The sequence below is a fragment of the Polyodon spathula genome, chromosome 14 (assembly GCF_017654505.1).
Source record: "Polyodon spathula isolate WHYD16114869_AA chromosome 14, ASM1765450v1, whole genome shotgun sequence".
Taxonomy (NCBI): Eukaryota; Metazoa; Chordata; class Actinopteri; order Acipenseriformes; family Polyodontidae; genus Polyodon; species Polyodon spathula.
Window position 1 is genome coordinate 3523617 of NC_054547.1, and position 24750 is coordinate 3548366.

Below are 24750 nucleotides of genomic sequence, written 5' to 3' on the forward strand. Positions count from 1 at the left end.
GATTAGGAACTAAATATCTCACGGTTTAGTTCATATTCTGAGGAAACAATTTGAGCGAAAAAAACCAAAAATGTCCCAGAACTACATTAGGGTTACCAGACATCCTGGGAAAATGTAAGGTTTTCAACCTTATGCTGTTACCTGCAGGTGGAGAGACTCAGAAAGCTGAAAGTTTAGCGCTAATGTGCACTTTTAACAAACAGCACAGTACAAAAACACATTTAACAAACAAGACAGCACAAGGGTCAAAACAAAAGGTCTACAAAAACTTATACACAGCACAGCAACACATCCCTCCACCTCTTTCAAACATTAACTCTAATATTAACACCCTTGATCACTCTTCTTATATACCTGTACTGTTACAGGGAAGAATATAACCCCCTCCATGCTAACCCATACTAACCCACACTTCATACCAGCAGGGCTTCCACGCAGTCAGAAGCCGTGTTAATCATCCTGGTTTTGCTATTGTATTTATTATTTTAAGTGCAAAACTATGCAACGTACTCAAAAATAGCAGTGTAATGTGTATGGTTGTGTGTTAGCACCATTCAAAAATAATGCTATCTTATTAATTTTTTGTTTAATCATTCTGAATATATATAGGCATAGGCCTAGCCCTAGACCATGTTAAATGGTAATAGCTGATCTATTTATTTTTTTATTCTTGGTTTCTGTAGATGATCCAACATGGACCAGATGACAATAAGGAAAATAATGAGTTACGACCAGCAATAAATTCACCCAATGTTTAATTTTTAAACTATTGTTATATACTGCTATTATTAACAGCTTCTGTTGCTACAGTGAATTTGAAAAATAGTAATCTGGTTAGCGTAAACTATAGACCGTGCCAGAAACTAACACTGGCAGAAAATTTGTTCAGACACCACAATCCAAGCCAAACTGGCCAGTACTCAAACATAGTAAAATATATTCAGTTTTCTCAAATGACTTTAATGCCAACACTAAAACCGTGCATAACTGCATTCTCCTGTTTGTCATTCAAGAAATATATTCAATAAATTAGCAATGTGCTCCCCCAGTGCTTTCTTCTACAGCAGTATGTAAGAATCTAAAACATGCTATGTTAAAATGCAACACGTCAACATGCCTTGCAGGATACTGTCAAACAAAATGGAAAAGGCCAAAACAAAAACAAAAAAAAAAAACCCTAACTCTACCTTGCATCTAAATGAACTCGGTCCCTTTGTTCACAGGCAAGTGTACAGCAAGGACACATATGCATCGTTTCAAACAAAACTGACCCAGTGTTAATGCAGCCTAGTTAGCATGTAGCAACATTAGACCATGAAAACAGAGGCTGTACAGTTGATACTTTGTGTGATATGGGGAGCCATCTTAAATCAAAGGTAAGATTAAAGTTCAGTGGAAGATACTATGGGATTTATCATAAGGGCATATCTCTGTAGTTAAGTTGTAGGTGTTAATGCTTATATCCAAACACTGAGTCTGCTTCCACCACTTGCCACCTGTTCTGATGGGTTAGGTTCTAGGAGATATTCAAGCTTTAACAGAACACTAGGCTCCTCTGTGGGTTTAACACAAATCTGTCACACAACCATTCAAATGATTACCAAAGACTTACCTGCAGCTGCATATATTCTTATATACTGTTTTTTTTTTCTTCCTGATTTCAACTTTCCATCCTTGCTGTTAATAAATTAAATTCCTTTTCTACCAAAACAAAGAACCAATACTACAAATAAATCAGCACTGTGACATTTCAGAATCACAGCTTTTTTAAAACTGGCCAGAGCCAGAGTTTGAAAAAAGGTTGCAAAACCAAGATTTTACTGGTCTGTCTGGGGGATTTCTTACTCCATTTTTAGACAGGGAAGGAATAGGTTTTTTGTTTTTTTTTTTTTTTTTTTTTTTTTTTTTTTTTTTTAAAAACTATCGCCACCCAGTCTCCAGGTTAGTGATAAATCTTCACTGTTATGAGCTTGGCAACACCTACCTACCCCCCTACCCCCCACCCCCCCAAAAAAAAAGATACAAGAATGAAACAGCAATCATTCAGCACTACTCGCTGCATGAGGCAGTACACATTAAACACCTGTAAGCAATTTATTAGAACAGGGATGTTTGCAGACAGGGATTCAGAGTCAAGAACCCCAAACTAATCTGGACCCAAAAGCTCTACAATTGAAAATCTGCTTGAAACTTGTAAGTACAAAGCCAGCTACACCTTCAAACACTAAATACAAAGCTTATTTTATGCTTATAGCGTTTTACCTAATTGTATGAAGTACTATCGTATGATTTTATTTTACAATCCAAAACACAATAAAATGTCCACTTGCAGTGTATAGCACTCGCACACTTTGTACATTAAGCATGGCTCCCAGTGAAGCAATCATGCAATTTACCTTTTAATTCTTTCAGAACTATGCCATAGTGCTGCTGTCAAGATCGAAATTTAAATGGCTTTAAGAAAATCAACTACAAAAATTAATTACCCAAACTGTTTTTTCCCCCAACTTCATGGGTCGCCGGCATTTTAGCTAATCAACTAATATTTCACAACACAGAAAATGTAAATTCTAAAAACGCTGGTGTGCCCCAAAGGGTTTTGAAAACACCTCCCAATTGAAATCATAGTGTATCCATAGTGGCTTAGAAATGTGACAAGAGATTGTGCTTATTTATTCTGGCGTTGAAAAGGTACTCACTCTTTTGGTTATCAGACCACCAATAAATAAAACTCAGAGCAACCAGAAAAACACACCTTCAACAGACCAATGCATTCCAATGTGAACGGTGGGATTTGCATTTAGTGGTTAACACAAGCTAGTTCATAGGCCCTCAGTTAAATTTCAATAAGTCACATACACGACCCAAGGACCAGCTCTACAAAGTCCTGTTTTACTGAAAGTTTAAAAAAGAAAACATGATTTTTTCAGTGCAGGGGCATGGAAACATGAGTGGAAGAGCAACTATAAATCTTCAGTAGTATTGCATCATTGAATTTGAATGTATCTAGCTGATAAAACCTATTTAAAACCAGGTACCAACCTCTCTACAAAGTCCTGAACCTTGAGACTTGGCTAATATTTTCTGGAATATGGGATCCTTATTCGTAGATCTTTCTTTAAATGAGCTAGCATTAGAGTGAAGATTTAGTTTAAAATTTGTAGTCTTAAAATAAAGCAAGTCATGGGACACCATTAACTAACTGATTCACATTCTTCACACCTATATTTTCAAGTTTGGAAATGCATATTTTCAAGCAGCAATACAAAAAGTATTCATGAAGTATGCATAATCTCTGGAAAAAAAATTACTCTATGAAAACATCCTTGCTACCATTTCCCAAATACAAAACCGACTATCAATATTTCTTCTGTGTAGCAATAGAAGTCCTTTTTTTTCTTTTTTTTTTCTTTTTTTTTTTTTTAAAACAGATAAAATTCAGTCCTCAGGTGTGAATGGTATGTATGACAGTCTTCATTTTTATTATAGTTGGAAAAGGATCCACAAGCATGCAAGCCTCGTAGAGGAGGGCCCGAAGGGTTAAGGGTCGGCTGACGACTTCCGATTTAAGCCAGAGCTGGGAAGGCCTCTGGGTCATCCACATTAGGAACAGAGATGCCGCCAGGCTGCAACGAGAGAAAGAGTAACGTTTCATCCATTAACCACTGAATGGATACAAGAGATCACTTTAGTTTCTACTTTTAACATTTCAAAAGTTTGCCAAATAAACTAATAGGCAATAACACAATTAAAAACTATTGGGACTATTGCAATATTAATTCTTTGTCTTGGGGTTAACACTGGCAGATACATGTAATTGTTATGTCCTATTCACATAAATGACTAGCAACTGTTTAAAAAATAACATTCTATTTAGCGTGATTGGGTTGACAACATCTATACTGTGAAAGACAGCAGAAGTTACTCAAAGGGTTCAGAGCTTGCAAAAATTGTATTAAACTAGACAAATGTACGGTGGCAGAAGAAAAAAAGGACTGTACATGGGAAGTTATAGGGATTCTCACCTTATCAGCCCTGCCCCCACGGACCGGTCTGCGGTCCCCGCCACGGTCGCCGCCGCGGTCACTACCGCTGCCGCCGCGACCCCCACGCCCACCACGGGGTCCCCCGCGTCCACGGCCAGGACGGCCCAGATCTCCAAAGTTAATCTCCAGCTGGGACGTGATGTCATTGGCTGGTTTCCGGAAGTGGAATTCCGAGCCGTCATCAGCCTGCGTTTTGGAATGTGTGTTAATATTGCAGATCTCGGCAAACTAGGATTACAGCTGATGAACAAAGGAATCTAAAATTATAGTTCCCTAAATAAAACTGTAGGCAAATGCAACTTGCAACCTTACAGAATTTTTCCAACATGCTCTTTACTGAAAACGAGCATAATATATGCATTTAATTCGCTGGATAGTTTGTGTGGGTGCTATTTTGAAGATGTGTAGATGTTCTCCAGCTTTATTTACATGGGAAATCCAACTATGCAAAGATACACCTTAGTCCAAATTTACACTCAGTAATAAAACAGAGCAAATAAACAGTGCAGTGCAAAAGCAGGTCTGTGTATCTCTATATAGATAGACGTGTATTCTTATTCAAGGGTTAAATATACCTTTACTTAAAATGTCTAAAAGGCACAATTCAAATAACTAATAGAACTTAAACAAATCAAATTTTAGTAACAAGGCTAATATGCAATTATAAAACATATGCTAAATATATATATATATATATATATATATATATATATATATATATATATATATATATATATATATATATATAATATATATATATATTAAATTTATTTAAATTAAAAAAAAGGGGGCATAAGCACCTTTTGGTAGAAGGCATTTGCTTCAGCCTGTTCGAGCTCCACAGTATCAATAAGAGTACCAACTGGTCTCTGTTTTAAAGAAAAAGCCATGAAAAGGATTGTTAAAAAAAAAAAAAAAAAAAACTCAAATCAGTACACTAAGATTGAACACCAAGACAAAAAACTGCTTAACCCTGTTCAATTTTCTATTTTTTTTTATACTTATTTTATTTACCAGCACAAACTAGGGTACATTCTACAGTTAAATAAAAGACTACTTACTAAAAAGAATAGCTACAGGGATCCCTACAAGAAAAATCCAAAACAGACTTACATCTTCACTCTTGGACTTGTGCAAAACGTATCCCTTCTTCCACTGACTGTCGGCACCCTCGTTGGGTTTGCGGATGTTGAATTCAACCTTGGCGCGTTCCTTGTCCTGCATAGCCTTCCATTCATCCAAAGTCATCTCCTTAGGACCTTCCTCTTTCACCTCCTCAGCCTCATTTTCCCTGGGAAAAGAAGTGTTATTGGTTACCAGTCAATGCAGCGTTTGTAAAACATTTGGAGAAAGCCTGACTTCCTAATGTCAGGCTACACGTTTGAAGTATAAAAGCAGGCCATAAAATATTTTGAGCAATGAGCATCAGCTACCTATGCTAGTAATTTTCAAACTAGTGAGAAACAGGTGACTCAAAGAGTAAAAACACTGATATTACACCACAGTTCTTTATAAAAGTTGAAATTCTAGTCTACTGAAGATAATGTCTTTTCTTAGACATGTCCAACTCATTCTAGCGCACACATTTGCAGGGATAATATAGCAGTCCACAGCAAACACTAAGCTAGTAAGACTTCACTTTACATAGCAACTTGTTCATAAGAGGCACCAAAATAAACCTTGCACTGTTAGTCTGAGTTACAATCATTTTAAATTTCTACTTCATGAACGTTTCAGTGATTGTCCACTAGACAATTAAAAAATAGCAAAAGCCCACCTTGCATGGATCTGAATATTAGCATGTGCTTCTATAGTCACTGCACGTTCTTCACTCACTTGTTTTCAGAGTCAGCCACAGGGTGTTCCTCTCCTTCAGGAGTTTCTTCAGTCACGTTGGATTGATCCAGCTCGCTAAAATTAAAATTGACAAATTATAAAAATAAGACAAGCATCTAGTTATAGCTTTACCCACATAATTATTCTCTTATTAGTGTGATTAAACTTAACGATAACCACAGTTTTCTAAAAGCAGTTTAATTTCATTAGCAGAGGCCAGAGAAAGTGGTATACTCAAACTAATAAAGTTTGACCCAGACTCTGTATTTGTACCAAGTTCATACTGTCTGAACACATTTATGTAACAGACTTGTAACAAAAGCAGCACATTGGTACCAGATGAGGCTCATGCCTAAAATAAACTTTTCCATGTGTAAATGTCTGCTGTTTTGTAACTGGGTTATAACACTACTAAGCAACAAGGAATCTCACACTGCAAGCCTCCGACACTACTGACCTTCCTCTAAAGCATTATGTTGCAAGACTAGCTGGCAATAGCTTGGGAACAACCAAGTTCTACAGTCTGCGCTCCATGTACATTACTTACGTCAACTCGTCCTTGACATTCCCCCAGTTGTGAGATCCACTCCCGCCACGCTTTTCTTCGGGTTTCAGGCTGCTGAAACAAAAGCATAATATCACTTCGGGCAGACTTATCTTTTAAAAGGGAAGAAAAGGAGGAAAATGTTAAAAAGGGGCAACAGATAGATGAATTACGAATCACTTACAATCGGTCGCTTCCACTGTGTCTGTCGAATTCACGTTTGCCACGGGAGTCAAAGCCATCAGTTCTGCCCATACCACGTCCACGGCCACCACGTCCCCCTCTGCCACCACCACGCCCTCGGAGAGGCCTTTCCACTACAGATCTAGATGAAAACAAGGACATGCAACATGGGGATTTGCTTGTTAGAAAAGCCAAAACTCTACAACAGCCTGGCGGTTTTCAAAATACCAGTTTCTCACTCAATGTAGGGTTTATGTAATCAAATATTAATTTAAATTAATTTAAATAAAAAAGGACACTGGTCAAGGTCCAGACAACAACTATAATGCCCAACTCACAAACCACTGGGTTTACCAACATGTATATCTTTGTGCAACTCATTTATTTCATAAAGAAGTTGGTGTTTGTAATAGTGTCCCTATCTGCCATTAGACTAAACCTGACAGGGGAATAACAATAGAGCACTTCACAGCCATACTGTAACTTAACCTGCAGACCAGTTCACTGTTGCTTACAGTTCACTTCAGAAGAAAATACTACCAATGCAGACCAGGTACCTTGTTTATTTTGCAACCTGCATTCTCAGGGTCTTAATTAAAAAGTAGTACTACATTGCCTACCTCAGCCAAGTTTTTTTTTTCAATGTACTAACCCTTTTCCAAACAAGGCTGTTACACAGTCCAACTAGACAAACAAGTTTTGCTTCATTGTAATTAAAGTGTGTGGCTACTATAGATTTGAATATCATAAGCAGAGCTGCATACCGCCAGGTGTTTACCTTACAAACCCTATATTTATATACAATAATTTTTTATAATACCACCTAACACCTCGTGTTGTCGAACATCCCCACAGTGCCAGTTACCAGTGATTTCATTTGGTTAAACTTTTACCTGCTTAACGCGCAGCCCATACAAAAAATGTAGGGAAGCCCTGTGGATGAGAATACACACGTTCAAAAAGGAAACCTCTTCCAACAATAAATGACTCTCTGTGGTGATGCAGTTTGAGGTACCCCTGCCACTCGTTTGTCTGTTGATACAGTGCTTGCTTTCAGTGTCTCCACTTACTTCTCCACAGAGAACTCTCCGCCCTCAGGCTTCTCTTCGACAGGCCTGTCGAAGCGGCGTTCGCGAGGCGGCCTCCTGTCTGGTCGCCTCTCTCCGGGCCGGCCCTCTCCCTGACCTACATGCTGCTGAGCAGCAGGAGGGGGACCCTGCTGCTGGAACCCCGACTGTCCTTGCTGGTCAGGCCTTCGTCCAACTCTCCTGATACCTGAAAGACAAGGCAAACAAAAATGAGCAATACGGAAAATGTGTTCTTACAGGACACAACACAAATAGGGAATGCAGAGCCGGTAAAGAATTTGGAGCACAGTTATCATCCAGTATAGATCTTAACATCATACTCAATATTGAAAGTCTCAAAGCTCATTTATTTCAAACACAAACCTATTACATTTGGTTTCACTATCTTGGATGACCATACCTAAGGTATCATTAGGTAGTCCAATATAAGTGCTAATCTGGTTCTGTGAAACCAGTCTGCAGTGATATTTATATTTGAAATGTTAAGGATGTTATATCTCAAATGGCATTTGATCAGTCCTTTGTGGCAGTGGCTGTACACACAGCCATGTGACAGTTCAGTCACATAGAAGCTCCAGTAGAAATGTGCCAAAACCACACCAACTTCTACAACTCTAAACACCAAAAGCCTTACAATCCTCAAGAACCCTAAAATCTGGTTTAACAGTTTAGGACTCAACTAGCCCCTGTAGATTTATGTGTTTCTGTTTCTGAAAATAAAACGGTGCACAAATAAGTTAAATTAATAAAAACAGGTTCTTTGGTATGTCACACTTGTGATTTGTAAACAGTGGCGTTTAGAATATATTATAAACTCGCCAAAAGGACTGTGAAAAAGCTTTTAGATTTAGATGTTAAACATTGCAATTAAGATATATCGCAACTGGCAAACGTGTCTTTACAGATCAATAGCGTGTAATTAGGGATGGGGGTGCTTAGTAGACGCAGGAACAAAGCGCAGTTCGTCAAGAGAGAAATAGCGAGTTAGCTTGCCATGCGGATACAATACCTTCTACCGTTTTTAGTGGCCCAACTTTAATCAATGAATGTATTTAATTAGAAATGACATTTGTGTTAATCATAAAGTGTACATATAGTTTAGCTCACAGTAGGATCTCAGTGCAAACGATGTTAAATAGCAAATCGTGACTAAGTAATTAAGCAGCAAACTTAAGCACGTCTTGGCAGCTGCTGTCTGCTTGGTTCTGCACCTGTTGTGGATATTCCAAGTTACAATTAATACTTGACCTAAACTGGACTACAGTACTTAAGAATATGATTTTCTGATGCTATCTATCATCGATGCGCTTTTCTGTTCAATACAATGCATTAAAAGGTCATAAAAACAACAGCTTTCTCTAAAAAAAAAAAAAAATGTTCTATTATACCTAGTTAAAAAACAGCCTTGTGCCAACAATACATTGTTAAACTAAGCCATGCCAGTACGGTGACAACAAACCATCAGATCATTAAAATAGACGCCTCCCATACCGCACTCAAAATATAACCAGATTGTATAGGCGGTGGCGTTGTTCAACAATTACAGGCGATACAAAAGTCCATGCAGCCAAAACCAGGAACCACGTGGGGCTGCACCCAAATGTTAAAAAAACATGTTTTTCAAGGTATTATGAAATGCAACATTAGTTTAAATGACTATGAAAATGTAATATTCTTAACAGGATCCTGCATGCCCCTACCCCCCCCCCCGCCTCCACCCAAAAATAAAAAAAATTCTGTGACAGTTAACCCTCCCCCAAACTTCAAGCACGAGGTTGGCGACAAGATGCAAAAACGCCAGGCCTTTTCAAATTGACAGCCGTGCAGATGCTAACCTAGAATTTAACTCTTGCTTCCCCGTCGAACCACGTCAGAGCTTTAATGGTTAAACAGGTAGATATATAACGCTTTATAAAGTTAGATTAAATATACCACAGTTTTGAAAAAAACAGGGTTCGTTCTTAGAGAGAGAAAAAAACACCATCCATCTTGTATTTAATAGGGGTTGTGGCACAAACGTAGTTCTAAGTGCATGAAAATGTGCACTCCAACTTGGAAAGGGAACCATGTTGTTCACCCCATTGGGGGGTACGCAATTGCAATTACATTAACCCCCCCTTTCTTTTCTCGAGAGCACGGTATTAATTCATCGTTTCGTTTGAAACGCTTACCTTCTTTTTTAAGTGGCACGGGGGCCGCCTGTGTTTCTTCCTTCTTGTCGAGCAGTGGGTTCTTCCTGTCCTTCTGGGACTCCTTTTTCGGTTGCTTGGCGGCTTGTGCAGCGGTCTTGGTGGTGCCAGTGGCGGCCCCGTCCTTCTTCTTGTTTTCGGCCGCCTTTAAAACCTCAAACGGGTCGGCCTCGTCGTCTAATAGTTGGTCGAACCGATTGGTTACGACGCAGCCGAAGCCTTCTTGCATATGTCCGGGCATGATGGCGCCCCTTCAACGGGATTTCCCTCCGATTCTACGAGGCTTGGAGCGAACAGCTCGCTGTTTGCTGCCACAAGATGGCCGGGAAAGAGACAGTCTTCTCTTCCGGCGTGAAAGACATCCGGGACTTTAAACTATAGGCATTATGGATGATGTAGTCTTTTATGTAGCTGATGCTCGTCAATGAAGGGAAACTCTAACTGAAAAAAACTACACTCCCCGAACCGCCATTCACAGAAATGGGTTTGTTTCTGTTCGTGGAGTTCAGTAGTTAACTATGGCATGCTGTTTGTGAGTTACGCACACAGTCAGTGTACTGTATTGTTTACATAAAACAACACGCAAAAACAGAAGTCTGGGGATATTAAATGTGCATGCTGATAAATCACGTATTCACTCTCATATACATTTATTTGCATTACAAGTTCTGGTTGCATTTGGATATAAAAGAAAACACTGTGTGCAACAATTTTTTTAAACCTGGTTGTTATCAAAAAGTAGAACTAGCAATGGGTAACTGACCCTTCCTAAAGACTGCTGCAGACTGTTAATCATTTATTTGTTTTTAATATCTTGGTTTATTGGACAACATGAACAAAATCTAGTTGCAAAAGTCATTCAACCCCAATGCACACACATACACAAATACATGAAATACAAAGTAGTCCTAATTGTATGCTTTGGCCTTGCTGTATATGGAATTTAAATAAGAATAATGGGTTGTATTCATAAGGCTTATCGGTAGGCAGACTAAATATGGTCATCAATAAGTCATGTATTATTCCACCCTTGTTGTATCTCCCTACAGCACCTGGCCAGTCAGTCAGTAACCCTGTCTAATCTCCCTCCACACTCGTGCCAGCTGGTCAGGTTACCCAACACCCCAGTCACTCTTTTTCCTCAAGACTGTAATACAAGCCATGACACATAGTATACAATATTAAAGACTTAGCGACATGTCCAATCTGAGCAGACAGGGATCCCCTGACTCCTGGTTGCAGATAATCTGAGACTGAAGGGCTCGTCCACTGTTGGACATGTAGACTAATTTGTTTAACAGTTAGTCTTGACTGAGACCCTCGAAGGTGATAAACACATCGACACATCTTAGTGAACAAATTCTTTTTAAATACTTGGTCAACACACTTTTACTGCGTGGTGTGTCCCCTTAGGTATCCATGCTCTGCTTGTGGTCTCCCCAACAGTCTGCATTCATTACTGTAATGAGCAGTGTTCATGCTCATTAATCTGAATAATCCTGCAAGTGAATCAGGGAGTAATCTATGAGACACAAAGGTACTATCACCTTAGCATTATGCTCTGCCTTAATCAGTCTTCAACACTGTTTGGTAGCAGCTTGTGCTAGTCAATGCTATGTTAAAGGGGATACAGGTTCACATGAAACTCTTCAGAACAACATAAACAATGTAAAGGTTTACTGCTGTCCAGTAATGCTTCTTACAAACCCGTGCTGAACAACTTACTAAATCTCTGAAACTGTCTTGAAAAAACAAAACAAAACAAATCCATTCCTTTAGTTTTATAAGTTTTTTTTTTTTTTTGCTTTTCATCAATCAAAAAAAAAAAGAACTGGTGGTTTTCAAAAAAACCTTATTTGTGTGGAAAGGCCCTCACGAAAGTTTCCCATTGTTAAAGTTTTGCCAAGTGCAATAAAGCATGGTAAAAGCATAGGTAAGCATTGGGAAGCCCAGAAAAAGGTTTGGTAAAGCAAATAAGAAAACAAGGTAAACTATAGTAAATATGTAGTAGAACCATGGCAAAAGCAGAGGAAAACTACAAAATTGCCATGCAAAATTACTGTGGTAAACGTTTATAATAGGGAAGGTGAGTGGGGCTACAAAAGAGTTATTTCAAGATTTATTTTTTATTTAAAGATCTTTTTTGTGAAGACAATTGAATATTAATGAAAAGATTTTGGACTCTCTTTAATAGCTTCTTTTTTTTTAAGTAACTCATGAGTTAATGTTTTGTTAATGGGGACTCTTGAATTTGGTGTAGGAAATAAATGGGAGCCTTTTAGGATGGCAGCTAAATATGTAACACGCCCAGGAGCTGTGTACAAAAGTGCTGCTAGAAAATTGGTCTTGCAAACTATGGTAATGACCTAAAAAGGCATGCTTGATCCATGCCAAACTGGTTGTCCGTGTTTGCAATCTGGCCCTGGACAGTGTGGTGTAAACTGAGAACAAAGTTGTAACTTTTAAATAGTTATTTTCCTGTTTATTTATGGAATATGATGCATTGTGTAATAACTAATATTTCCAGAAAGTCTACATTTGGACAAGTAAGAAATATAGGTACCAGAGAATTGCAAACAATCTTTTAACTGCAGATGCAGTGTGCCTTGAAGGAAAATAGCTGAAGGCAAAATCATTTAATTGAACTGTGAACTGTGGGCAAGACAATCAGGCTGCATTTTTGGAGCTAAAAATCTTATCGTGTATATAAGCAGTGTGCTACTTGAAAAACAACAACAATTTGTTTTGTAATTGCAGAAGACTTAAAAACAAAATACAATTCCCACAGCTACAATTCAAAGCAATGACAAATCTAAATATTTAAATGCCATTTATTAAATAATACAAAAAATAACTTGCATGGACAATAATTAAATCTTAAAGAAAAAATACTGTAGTACTGTATTAACTAAATTGAGACAGGCAGGTCGTGTGCAAAACATTTACTGTTTTTAAAATAAAATGCAACTCCCGTCAGACAAGTTAACACAACTGTAGCCTGTACTCACGGCTCCATCCATCCTAACCCCACTGTTGCCAGCCACTCCCCTCAGTGAAAGTGCTGAAGTGTACACTAATTGCAGAAAGGTTTCTGACCTTTTGTCATGCAGTAAAGTGTTACTAGAGGCTATAGTCAATAATGCTAGAAAATAAGGTGTTGCTTTTATAAAGCTTTTTCTATTTGATATGCTGCAATGCTCGGTGTATGTTCTTTTTCTACTATTTGAATTGTGCAAGCTCTCAATGTAAACGCATGCTTGTGGAAAGTTACTGATGAGGACACAGGGTCTGTGTGTCAAATGCATGGATTTAGAAGGACAAAGAGGGTACCAAAATATACAGGTTAAAAAGAAAGAATTGTTGAAGAAAGATGTAACCACAGGTTAGGCAGTGTATAAAAAGGCATGTTTAGGATTTTTTTTTTATTAGACCAGCACAGTTTTGTCTCTGAAATTGATAATTATGCATATTTAATGCCTTTATGGCACTGTATGCTGATTATAACATTTAATAAAGTATTAGTATTAAACTGCTTAATTGTTGTATTTAACGCATCATTCTGGGTTTATTCACAATAAGAGTCCCACCAGCAAGCCAGTAACAAATGGAAGAAAACCAGGGGACTCCCATTGAGCCAAGGCAGAGAATACCTTCAACCGTTTATGTCCCGACTCCGCTCACTTAGAATTAGACTACCGGGGAGAAAATGCGGATCTTCTATTGGCTGATGGCATCGCAGGCCCTTCAGGAAAACATTAGTCGTTTCACAGCACATGCGAGCACTATGAATCGAGTGCTGTCGAATAGTTTGTGCTGCTTGGTCCGCAGACAATACCTTGAAGCGCATGACTGCACGCCCATGTTTTCTTTTTTTTTATATAATGATTTCGTGTTCAGACAAGAAAACTTCATTCCCCTGACGCACAGTCACAAGGAGAACGCAAGTCAGTAATACTGAGGTTAGGATACAGGTCCAGCAAATTTCCTTAGATGTTCTAGTCGAGCATCGCAAGAGGCGAGGGCGATACATTGGTGGGAAACGCATTTATTAATTTGTTTGTTTCCATCTTGATTCAAACACTCTCAAGCCCTACGCGTGTCAGACACATCTATTCCCCAATGCAATGCGATTGACATTCACTGAAAAAAAAGGTTTGGCAATGATGATGGTCTTTAGTCATGGCTGTGTCATATGGTGCATGTGACCAAGTGGCAGAGTTGCTACAACATTGTCACTCATGTTGAAATCATAACAGCAGCTACTTATTTATTCTGTTGCAGACGAGGTGAATCTATCTATATTTATTTATTTATTTATTTATTTATTTTTCTTTTGATAGTAACTGAGCCACGACAACAAAGCAACTGCATGGGCTGCTTATGCCTATAACCGCTACTGATGACAACCCTTGCCATACAACAGTATAGTCTGGATTAACATCAATCCAGCCCGCCACTCTTTACAGTTGCTTTACTGTATGTGATTTGTCATGCTTTATTATCAATGGGAATATTAATGTACATTATAATCCTACAATGCCGACTTTAGTGTGCAATTACCATAGCATTATAAATACACTTAGTTTACTATTTATAATGCAGTAGTACATATTTCATCCAGGTTTCTCTTGCAAATCTAACAGTATCTTTTAAATTTTTAAAATCACGAACTCAATATTATTCAGTGCTATATGTTCACGATAAGGGCCATAATTTATTTGTATTTCTATTGAAATAAGCAGTGTAAAACTCTTAAACTTGGGTTCATTTCAGTCCATTCAAATGTACCCATTTGTGTTTTAACAAAATAAGATGGGGGGGGCAGCCAATGCGTGGTTTGAGTTGATTGGCTGCCGAATTTCATGTGCGACTCCAACCGACCAATTCTGATTGGCCTAACGCTATGAGCCGGCCTCATTTCCCCGCTAGCCAATGGGAGGCAGCCATCTGGTGTGAGCGGAGAGGAGATACCAGCAGCACTTATCGGCTGGATAGGGCCATAATAAGCAGGGTTCCGGAGAGGAGGAGAGAGAGAGAGTTGCATGTATATTTTTACATTAATTTATTCATAAATATATATATATATATTGTACTTATATTCTAATTAATAAAATAACAGTTAGCCAACTTAAACAAACAAATGAAAGCGTTAGTGATAGCGGCCTTATTGGCTGTGGCGTGTGCAGACCCCAAAGTGTACTTGAGGGAGCAGTTCGATGATGGGGGTAAGTAATGAAAAATCTCGGAATTCATTGGGTTTTATTGTAGTTGTGTTAGTGCGGGGTTTTTTTTTTTTTTTTTTTTTTTTTTTTAGTTTACGTGGCTGGTGGTAAAATGTTTTAACCGTGTACGGTAGGGGGGGGGGTACATTTTATTATTATTTTTTCGTTAAAAACAGTAAATGGTTGCATGTTATTAAATAACATCAATAACAAAGCTATTCGTGAAATTGCAAATATTAGAAAGTTCGCACAGTGCGAGTGAAAAGCTGTTTTTGTTGGTTGTAGTTCAATCAGAATGTGAGATTACTTTAGGTTTTCTGTTCGGAACGTCTTTCAAACACGTCGATTTGTTTTTTTTTATAAAGTATGCACATTATGGGCTTCTGGATAGATTTCTACGAATTAATTTTGTTACAGATGTCATAAAACAACACAAAAATAATCCAAAACGCATTTTGCCATTGATAAATTGGTAACATAGCTTGGTTTGATTTAAGAAACACGATTGGAAAACCCACAACATTTCTTGAAAGGTGCAGCACCGTAACGCAGAAACCAGCCATCGCATTTCACGTTTAGTCGATGAGCAGGATGTCGAAGAATACATGCTTGGAACCGGCGATACAGGGCAGGGATTCCCAAAACCCTGACAATTTCCAGACAGCTCGGTACAAGTGATATGCACGCCCCAGAATGTGTAATGTATAATGAGTCTGGAAAGTGAAACCATATGCTTCCAATTTGTGACCACGCCCACATCAATGCACATAAAAGGACAAATAATTGAAATGGAGGAAGATGGTAGCAAAACCTGTTCTAATTGGAAATTGCATGTAATACTGTTAAACCTTTTGCTCTACCCTTTTGTCACATTGCCACCCCCGTGCACTGCTGTGATAGTGACACCCAGTGGAAGAAGTCAGTTACAGCCCTTGATCTGCGGCTGCATCTTGTCCATCCATGCCTGTGTTTAGCAAACTGGCAGCAAAATGTTTTCCCTTGATCCCTTTGCAGATGAGTGGAAGAGCAGATGGGTTGAATCGAAGCACAAGTCGGATTATGGGAAGTTTGTTCTGACGGCTGGAAAATTCTACGGGGATGCAGAGAAAGACAAAGGTAACCACAGTGGATGTTGTGAAACTTCTCTTTTGAGCATAAAGTGCATTCTGGCCTAATGCAGAGTGAGTCTGACTAGTTGAGCCATTTTGGATTATTTGAATTGGAAACTAACACATGCTGGGTAGAAAGCTTGTTAAAATTGGGATTGCTGATGATGACTGTGTGCTTTTGTTCTCAACCTGCAGGCTTGCAGAGCAGCCAGGATGCCAGATTCTACTCCATATCCACAAGGTTTAATTCTTTCAGCAACGAAGGGGAAACCCTGGTCATTCAGTTCACAGTGAAGCATGAGCAGAGCATTGACTGTGGGGGCGGCTACATCAAACTCTTCCCAGGAGAACTGAACCAAGAGGAAATGCACGGGGAGTCCAGCTACAACATCATGTTTGGTAGGGTTTAAATATCTGCCCTGAATGCTAATGACATGACACTGTTCACAAACGCCATGCTGGCTAGGTTTGGCCTGGGTTATCCGTTCTTTTTGTGCATTGATTTATCTGCCCTGATTATCCATGAATGGTGCAGTTTTCATTCATCATTCAGGTTGCTGGCCAGGTTGTTCTGTTGCCAACAAGACAAAGCTTAAATCATGAAGTGGGGTTTTAGAATCTGTTGACCATTACTCCGCGCTCTCAGAGTGCACCGATTTTTATAATTTTTTTTTTTTTTTAATGGTAGTCTTATTTCGTGTGTTTCTTTTACAGGTCCAGATATCTGTGGGCCTGGAACCAAGAAGGTTCATGTGATCTTCAACTACAAGGGAAAGAACCACTTGATCAACAAGGATATTAGATGCAAGGTAAAATTGTGCTACTGTGCTCCTACCAGAATGCTTCCTTTGTAGGCCTTAGGAGGACTTAAGATCACCTTTGATAACTCAGTCTATACATTGCAGGAGTAAGTGCAACTCGCTTGGCAGTGGCTGCACCCTGCAATAGACAATGTTTTAGATTAGGCATAATTGGGTGCATCAAGAACGGTCAGTCATGAACATACCATATTCAAATTTCTATACGGCTGCTCGACTTGAAATGTCTGTCATAAGATTAGGGTTGGCACGTTTGTTTTGGTGTCATAATTTAATGTGTTCAATTTATTAACCCTGTAAATTTGCCTTTACTGCTCATCAGGACGACGAGTACACTCATCTGTACACTCTGATCGTCCGCCCTGACAACACCTACGAAGTGAAGATCGACAACAAGAAGGTGGAGTCTGGCAGCCTGGAGGAGGACTGGGACTTCCTGCCCTCCAAGAAGATCAAGGACCCTGAAGCCAAGAAGCCAGACGACTGGGACGAGAGGGAGAAGATTGACGACCCCGAAGACTCAAAGCCTGAGGTCAGTTAGCTCTCTAACTGCTTTAGGCAGTCTTACTCCATGATAACCATTTATCTGTGATCTCGGTTTTAAAAATAACCCCCTAAATGATTGGAATTGTAAAAATGTGGCATAAAATGCTTTTTAATCCTGTTTCTCCTTTAAGTAGTATAGCAATATGCTGTTTCAGCAAACATTATTTTGGAATTTTATCTTGAAGACTTGGCTGTGGGTTCCTGAGTGGCTCATCTGATAGAAGCGCAGCTGCATGGTGCGCAGGTTGAGTCACACAGCGCAGGTTCACGTACTGGCTGTGCGAAGTAGGCCGGTCTTTGCTGGGGACTCCGAAGGGAGTGTCACATTGGCCTAGGCTCTCCCGTGGGTTAGGGAGGTAAAAACAGCAGGGGCTGTTTCTACATCGAACCCAGTGAGCTCAGAGCGGACACCTGCAGGGCTGGCCTTTGTCCTCCAGAGGTCGGTAGCTTGCTGACATCCGCTCTAGAGTTCCTGGTTGAAAAAGGAAGCTGGCATGGTCATGGGGTTGGAGGACATCTACTGAATCTTCGGGTCTCCTGAGCCATGTGACGAATTGCAGCAGTGAGGAGAAAAGCAATTGAGTGTTGCATATCAGGTGGGAGGCGTTATAATTGGACACAATACATTTTAGAGACCAGCCATTGACTCGAACTCAGTTTTTGAGGGAGTGAAACATTCTAACAGGTAAAAGCAAGGTTAACATTGCAAGACAATGCATACTAAAACATGTTAGGACTGGGCAAGCAAATTGTGATTTCTTTCTGAATAAATGCTAATGGTTTCCACATCTGACGCTTTACTGTAGAATTTGTTGAAACATTGTTTTTCCCTTGCTAGACTCAAGTCTCTCAAATGTTTAAACTTCTGTTTTTAAGGACTGGGACAGGGCTGAGCACATTCCCGACCCTGATGCCAAAAAGCCGGACGACTGGGATGAAGAGATGGACGGTGAATGGGAGCCCCCTATGATCACAAACCCTGAATACAAGGTAATGGAATAATAAGTTACATGTCATGACAGTCTCCATAATAAAGGCTTAAGTTCCCATCTATAATTGGAGTAAAGTAAATGCAGCAGTATGACCTTTTTAATTTAAGCAGAGTAACTTTTGATTGTATTCAGTACGTCTGTATTTTCACTTGGTAGTCCCTTTTTTTCTTTCCAATGGATGCTGAAACCCATTTATTATAGGACACTTCTTCTGATTGTGTGTTTTTGTTTCTTAGGGCGAGTGGAAGCCACGCAAGATTGATAACCCTGACTACAAGGGCAAATGGGTGCACCCTGAAATTGACAACCCAGACTACACCCCCGATTCCAACATTTACAAGTATGACAGCAATGGTGTCCTCGGGCTTGACTTGTGGCAGGTATGAAGTACTTTTTAAATAAACAGCCTGAACTTCTGGTTTGGAGGCATGCGTGTCTTTATAACACACAATGAGATGACATTGCAAAGTTGTTTTTAAAATCAATTCAAGATTTAAAATTGCCCTTGCAGGTGAAATCGGGAACGATCTTTGACAACTTCCTCATAACAAATGACGAAAAGTTTGCCGAAGAAGTTGGCAATGAAACTTGGGGTGTAACCAAGGTGAGTGCTTTTGAAAGGAGAGTCACGGTTATCTGTGTCAACCTCATTTCAGCAACCGTTGTTTTAGGTGATTTATGGGTGCAGCGAGTGCTTTATTTGCTCTCAGTTTTAATAAATATCAAAAAGGTTTCTGAACTGGAAGTGATTATTTTACCAGACTAAGGTCCTGTCCACACTCCATAACCGATCCTGAGAACCGTACTCGAACAGTTTAATTAATCCAGCTCAAAGCGTCCACACTAAAGTACCATTTCATGTTTAGGATGGCTTAATGCGTACGCACACTATTAAAATAGTTTGGTAAAATAGTTTGGTTACAGTTCCTAGGAGCACAATGAACAGTGGAAATGAGTACGATAGCAGCCCATCGTGTGTTATGCCTCACATTAACAGATGTCCATATTGCTAAGAAGGAAAAAAGTATTTTAGAAAAAGTAAATGCGTACACACAAGCAGGGCTTGAAGTTTTTGGGTTTTATTTTTAATCCGGTGACGTCCCTTTTAAACAAATTGAGCTGATTCTGTTTCATAACTAAAGTTAGAAAATGCTTTTAATTACAAAACAATCTTTGCTTTTACCTTCTTGTCTTGCCTGAGCCCAATTGCGGTCCCTTTAATATTTCAAACAGAGCTGACAAATGACGTGAATTGTTCATCCTGATTGTACTGTTTTACTTGCGTTTCATTTTTGCAGTCTTTAACGTTGTGTTTGTTATTTTACCCCCACTAGTTTTTTTTTTCATCAAAATGAATACCTAATGTGGAGTGTACAATGACAGCAAGTCTTTCAGGTGCCTACTCTGAGTATTTATCCAGACATATTGCAAAGCATTTTGGGATATTGGAGGATACGCAAAAAATGTAGTTTTGGTATTACAGCGTCCGCACTTCTGACAAACCACACTGCCTGATGGGATCTCATTTAGAACCAGACTCGAGACTATCCTGAGGTGGTCTGGAGTCCGGTTCTTGAGTACGGTATTACACTGCAGTGTCTAGATGCTAACCATATCCAGCACTTAAGCCTGCTTTAAAGGCAACTAATACTGTTTAAAGGCATAGTGTGGACAGGGCCTAAGATGTTCCTTTTTTTGATTGACGTTGAAATTATTTTACCGGATTTAGGCCACTGGCAAATTGTCAATTTGAAATGTGATGCTGAGTTGTTTTGTGAGCTGAACTAAGTGGAGCCTGTGTTTTTAATCTTTCAACTATCTTTGCAGGACCCAGAGAAGAAAATGAAGGAGGCCCAGGAGGAAGAGGACAGGAAGAAGCGTGAGGAGGATGAGAAGACCATGAAGGATGAAATAAAGGATGAGGGGGAAGGGGAAGAAGAAAAAGAGGAGGAGGAGGAGGATGATGACGAAGACGTAGAAGAAGAAAACGAGGAAGAAACGGACTCTAACCTGAAGGACGAGTTGTAATCCCAGAGTGTGCAAAGAGACACGCTGCCTATTATGAGCCAATCTGGCGGAGCTGTGCGAACATTCCTTATACTTTTCCAAGCAGGACGAGGGGAGGTGGCTTCATTCCACTTGGGCAATAAAAAACACAAAACCAATAGCAGCCTTGGGTACCCGCTGTGTTGCATATAGAAGCCCCCTTTTTAAGAGGGTTTACTGAGGAAACAAATGTGGGTTTTTCAAGCCTAAGTTTAATTTTTCACCTTTTCTGCTGAATTGGCTAAGAACACGCCTTGAGTTAGATGCAGATTTCCTCATTGGGTTATGCCTTCATGGTTATTATCTTTGTTAGCCATGATCTAAATGCCGGTTGTAAACTCCACTGGAAAGACCCCCCCTTCCCCCACCCTATTAGATTTCATTGCCCATATGTTTTTATTTTGTTTTTTGTTGTTTTGAAATTGCTATAACCTGCTCTAACCAATGCCTCAAGTAAACCATGCAGGTAGCAAACTAAATGCCCATCGTTAAGAGTCAGGGGTAGAAATGGTGGCTTGGGCAACGTTTTATACATGCCAGTTGACATTTTCTGCGACAATCTTTTCTAGTGCATGTGTTTGTTACCCTGTCTAGTGCTGCTCGCCCTCCATGCTGACATTTTACACATTTGGTCTAAATAGTAAACGTTCTGAATCGCATCACCAATCACAATCGTGCATAGCTCTGTAAATGTATAGTCTGTTGCTATTAGTGCTGATAGAAAAGCTTTAATATGAAGTGATCAAAGCATGACCGTGTTTAGTGGCATGAGAGGAGCTGGTGAAGGCCTGCTAGTGCAAGCCCATGTTTGTGTGGTTTCTTTTTTTTTTTTTTTTAAATTTGTTCACTTTTTAAATTGTTTTTGGAAGTACCACAGACCCACTGGTAGCAAAAGGGGGCACATATTAGGCAGTAGAGAGTGACTGCTAAATCTCAATTACTTTGTACATCATGCTGAGTGAATGTTGGAGGGTTTGTCCTGTTTTAGAATGACCATCCATTATTAATGAAAATAACAACATTGCAAATAATTTACAATGTGAATTTGCACTGCTGTACATTCATACAATCTCAAAACTTGTCAAAATAAACAAAAGGGTAGATTTATTTTCATTTTGGTTTTTATATATTTTGTACTGTGTGTGGGAGGCTGTGTTTTTGTTTTTCTCAGCTGTTGTACAAAAAGATATTGTATGCAAAACAAGTTTAATATACAGTGATAATAAAAAAAAAAAAAAAATGCAAAAATGAAGCAGATGTTTTTCGTTTCGTTCATTGTTGTGTGGGGGCGGCTCTTGAAATTTAAAATCAGTTCTGGAGGCTTGAAATGCTGTGTCTGCATACCCAGCAATACCAGATTGCACCTTGCCCATGTTAAAGGAGTAGAAGAATACAATATGCAACTCCTGATCAGAAACCACCCAGGTAGAAAAGCATTTTACTAATATTCTTTTGCAGTGTCCAGTGCATGCAGTAGACCCCAGCAGCCCCCTCTCAATCAGTCCTAAAATAGTGTTCCTAACCCTAACCTCTGCAGCTTTCATTCAACCCATTCCCACTGTTATGGTTTGAGTTTCCAGTTCTATTGCTTACTTAATTTTCTTTATATGAGTCGGAATGGTGTGACCATCCCATCTGTTGGCTTAAGAACCACTGATCAACAGTACAGTATAATTCCGACCACCAAAGGTAAAACGGAAATAAAGGGCAGTTTGATTTTGCAAGACACTGTTTTTATGTATGTGTTTGCATCGTGCGTTTTGTATCCTCGGTGTATTCGTGTCAACCTGCTGTTTTACTTGCTCAATGTGTTGACAGCCAACGCAAGTCTGCAAACATGTTCTGCAGGAGTGTTTTTTTCTTGTGCTGTGTATGATACATCTAGCAGAGAGATCAGTAGGGTAAGACTTGGAAATTGAGTCAAGCAGACAAAAAATTCACTAGTGCCTTCTTCAGTAGACTTTCTTGTAAGGTTTAACTTAGATGCTCAATCAATCATTTAGGTGTGTACAGTACTTACAATTGTAATACTGGTGCATATCCTTATAAAAGTTTACCATGGTAATTATGCAGTTTCCCATACTTTTCCCATGATTATACTATGCATTTACCGTGGTTTTCCATGTTTTTGTAATAGTCTTTACAATATTTATCTATGTGTTACTGTGCACCTGGCTGTATTACACATTGCTATGCTTTTACTATGATAAACTTTTATAAGGGTATGTATGTTTAAAAATGAAATTTGCTGCATTTTGAGGTTTTTTTTAGTAAAGAGCAATCTTAATCGTAAGTATTGACAGACAGTCAATGTATGTTTATTAAAATTTGACTACTTTTGTCACAGCATGCATCTCCTGCATGTATATTATTTTGCTATATTCCTTCTGTATTTCATTTAAAAATGGGTGTGGCTGCATCGCTATGGATAAACAAAATACTTCATTCTGTAGGTTGCCAAATTGGCATAAAAGCTAGACAAATAAAAACAATGTCTTTTAAAGCAACATCAGCTGCTTTTTGGGTCTACTTCAATGACATCTTCTTTGTGCTCAATAACAAGAAACCTTGCTGTCGTGCAAATCCTTCCAGAAAGCAATGGACTGGATCTATAGCATTGCTGTCATGTTTAACACAAGAAACATCAAATTGAATAAGACACACTTTTTGAATAAGAAGGGCCCGATTTTCAAAGTGTGGTAACTTACTGTACCTTGTGTAAACCTCCATTAATAAAGCTGTGAAACTAAATAAGCTAATCATCCAGTGGACATGAAGTCAACATGAAGTGAGCATTACACTGAAGTCGAATGCAAAGACCGTGTATGCTATTCTTTAGAAATTGATTGCTGAAAATCCATTTCACAAGTTTGTGCCCTCAGTCTGCATTGTTCTGTCCAATAAGAAATATACGTGTTTGTTAAATTATTAATTGTTTTACATTAAATTTGGATACAGAAACAGGTCCTGTTCAGTATGAGATGCACTTTAGATCAAACTGGGACACACAAACTAGGACACTGTTGTGGCATTCCTTAAGACTGTACAAAACTGTACAACAGCATGCAAAATCCTTAAGAATCACTTAGAAAATTGACCTGACATGCAAATTTACATGTGCTCCTTTACCCAAAGTGATACTAAGTGCGCTGGAAATGACTTGTAATGTGATTTGAACTGGACATTAACCCAAATGATACTGCGGACGCAGCCTTTCCCATGTCTTCCTGTGTACCATTCTATTGTGTGCTCCCTATCATCCTCAGTCATGCTTTCTTCTCTGATCATTCCATACAAGGGTGATTTATCAACAGCAACAAAAGCTGATATTCTGAGGTGAGGGGGTTTGAAAAATGACCAGTCATGGAGTGCAGATGTACTTCCTGTTTTTATCTTTTTAAGAAACTACAAGATCAATCTACAGAGTGTTAACGGAGCAAAGAACCCCCCTGCTGAACTCAAACTTGGAGCCTAGTTTCTTGATCTATTTCCACGTATAACTGATTGCGAATGAAAATCTCTGTATACCCACATTGAACTGTGCATGGGCTTCTGTTTCCAACACACGAGTCCAGTGTTATGTGTTTGCAGAAAAACGTATCTTTCATTATGTGCACCATGATTCTTTGTCCTTTGTTTGTGTATAACAACTGTGATTTATTACATCAATCATTGCACACTGTACAGTTCATTTGTACTGCATTCTGACTAACAGTGGAAGTACTAGCAGTGAGTAAGGCATGGGTGGGAATTATTAGTTATCTTGAGAAATGTAGACTCTAAGATTGACTTTGAATTATTTCCTGCTTCATTCATCGATTTGGATACCTCTGGAAATGGATCAATGGGCTTTATTTGCTAGTAAATATCTTAACTATATATATATATATATATATATATATATATATATATATATATATATATACACTCCATCACTGAGCTTCATTATTTTCCCTGTGCCAGACTGCCAGAACTCCAGTTCTCCTGGGAATATTCCAGCTCCGTATTTCAGTACTTCCCAGTGTTGGAATTCCAGAATGCAGCTGGAATGTCCAGTTCTGCTCCAGTGACTCTCATTCCCTGTGGGTGACTCTGGTTTCAAAAAGGTGATTGCAATATCCTTGATGTGAC

General features: G+C 39.0%; 2 protein-coding genes across 3 annotated transcripts; one reads left to right on the forward strand and one right to left on the reverse strand.

Annotated features, from left to right (window-relative positions):
- Positions 1-2652: 2652 nt before the first annotated feature.
- LOC121326698 (plasminogen activator inhibitor 1 RNA-binding protein-like) lies at positions 2653-10232 on the reverse strand. 2 transcript variants are annotated; one of them, XM_041270082.1, is made up of 9 exons: positions 9869-10232; positions 7680-7884; positions 6611-6751; positions 6430-6498; positions 5883-5957; positions 5160-5337; positions 4847-4915; positions 4026-4232; positions 2653-3626 (listed from the first exon to the last, which is right to left on the reverse strand). In XM_041270082.1, the coding sequence occupies exons 1-9, from the start codon at positions 10125-10127 to the stop codon at positions 3567-3569; spliced, it is 1263 nt and encodes a 420-aa protein (XP_041126016.1). In that variant the 5' UTR covers positions 10128-10232; the 3' UTR covers positions 2653-3566. The 2 variants fall into 2 exon arrangements, with proteins under 2 accessions (XP_041126016.1, XP_041126015.1); XM_041270081.1 differs by having other exon boundaries at positions 6430-6501.
- A 4751-nt stretch (positions 10233-14983) lies between these two features.
- On the forward strand, positions 14984-21871 carry LOC121326920 (calreticulin-like). Its single transcript, XM_041270573.1, has 9 exons — positions 14984-15111; positions 16123-16224; positions 16413-16616; positions 16932-17026; positions 17358-17567; positions 18458-18571; positions 18810-18953; positions 19085-19177; positions 20401-21871. Exons 1-9 carry the CDS (start codon positions 15027-15029, stop codon positions 20599-20601), a joined length of 1248 nt encoding a protein of 415 aa, XP_041126507.1. The 5' UTR covers positions 14984-15026; the 3' UTR covers positions 20602-21871.
- Positions 21872-24750: the final 2879 nt, after the last annotated feature.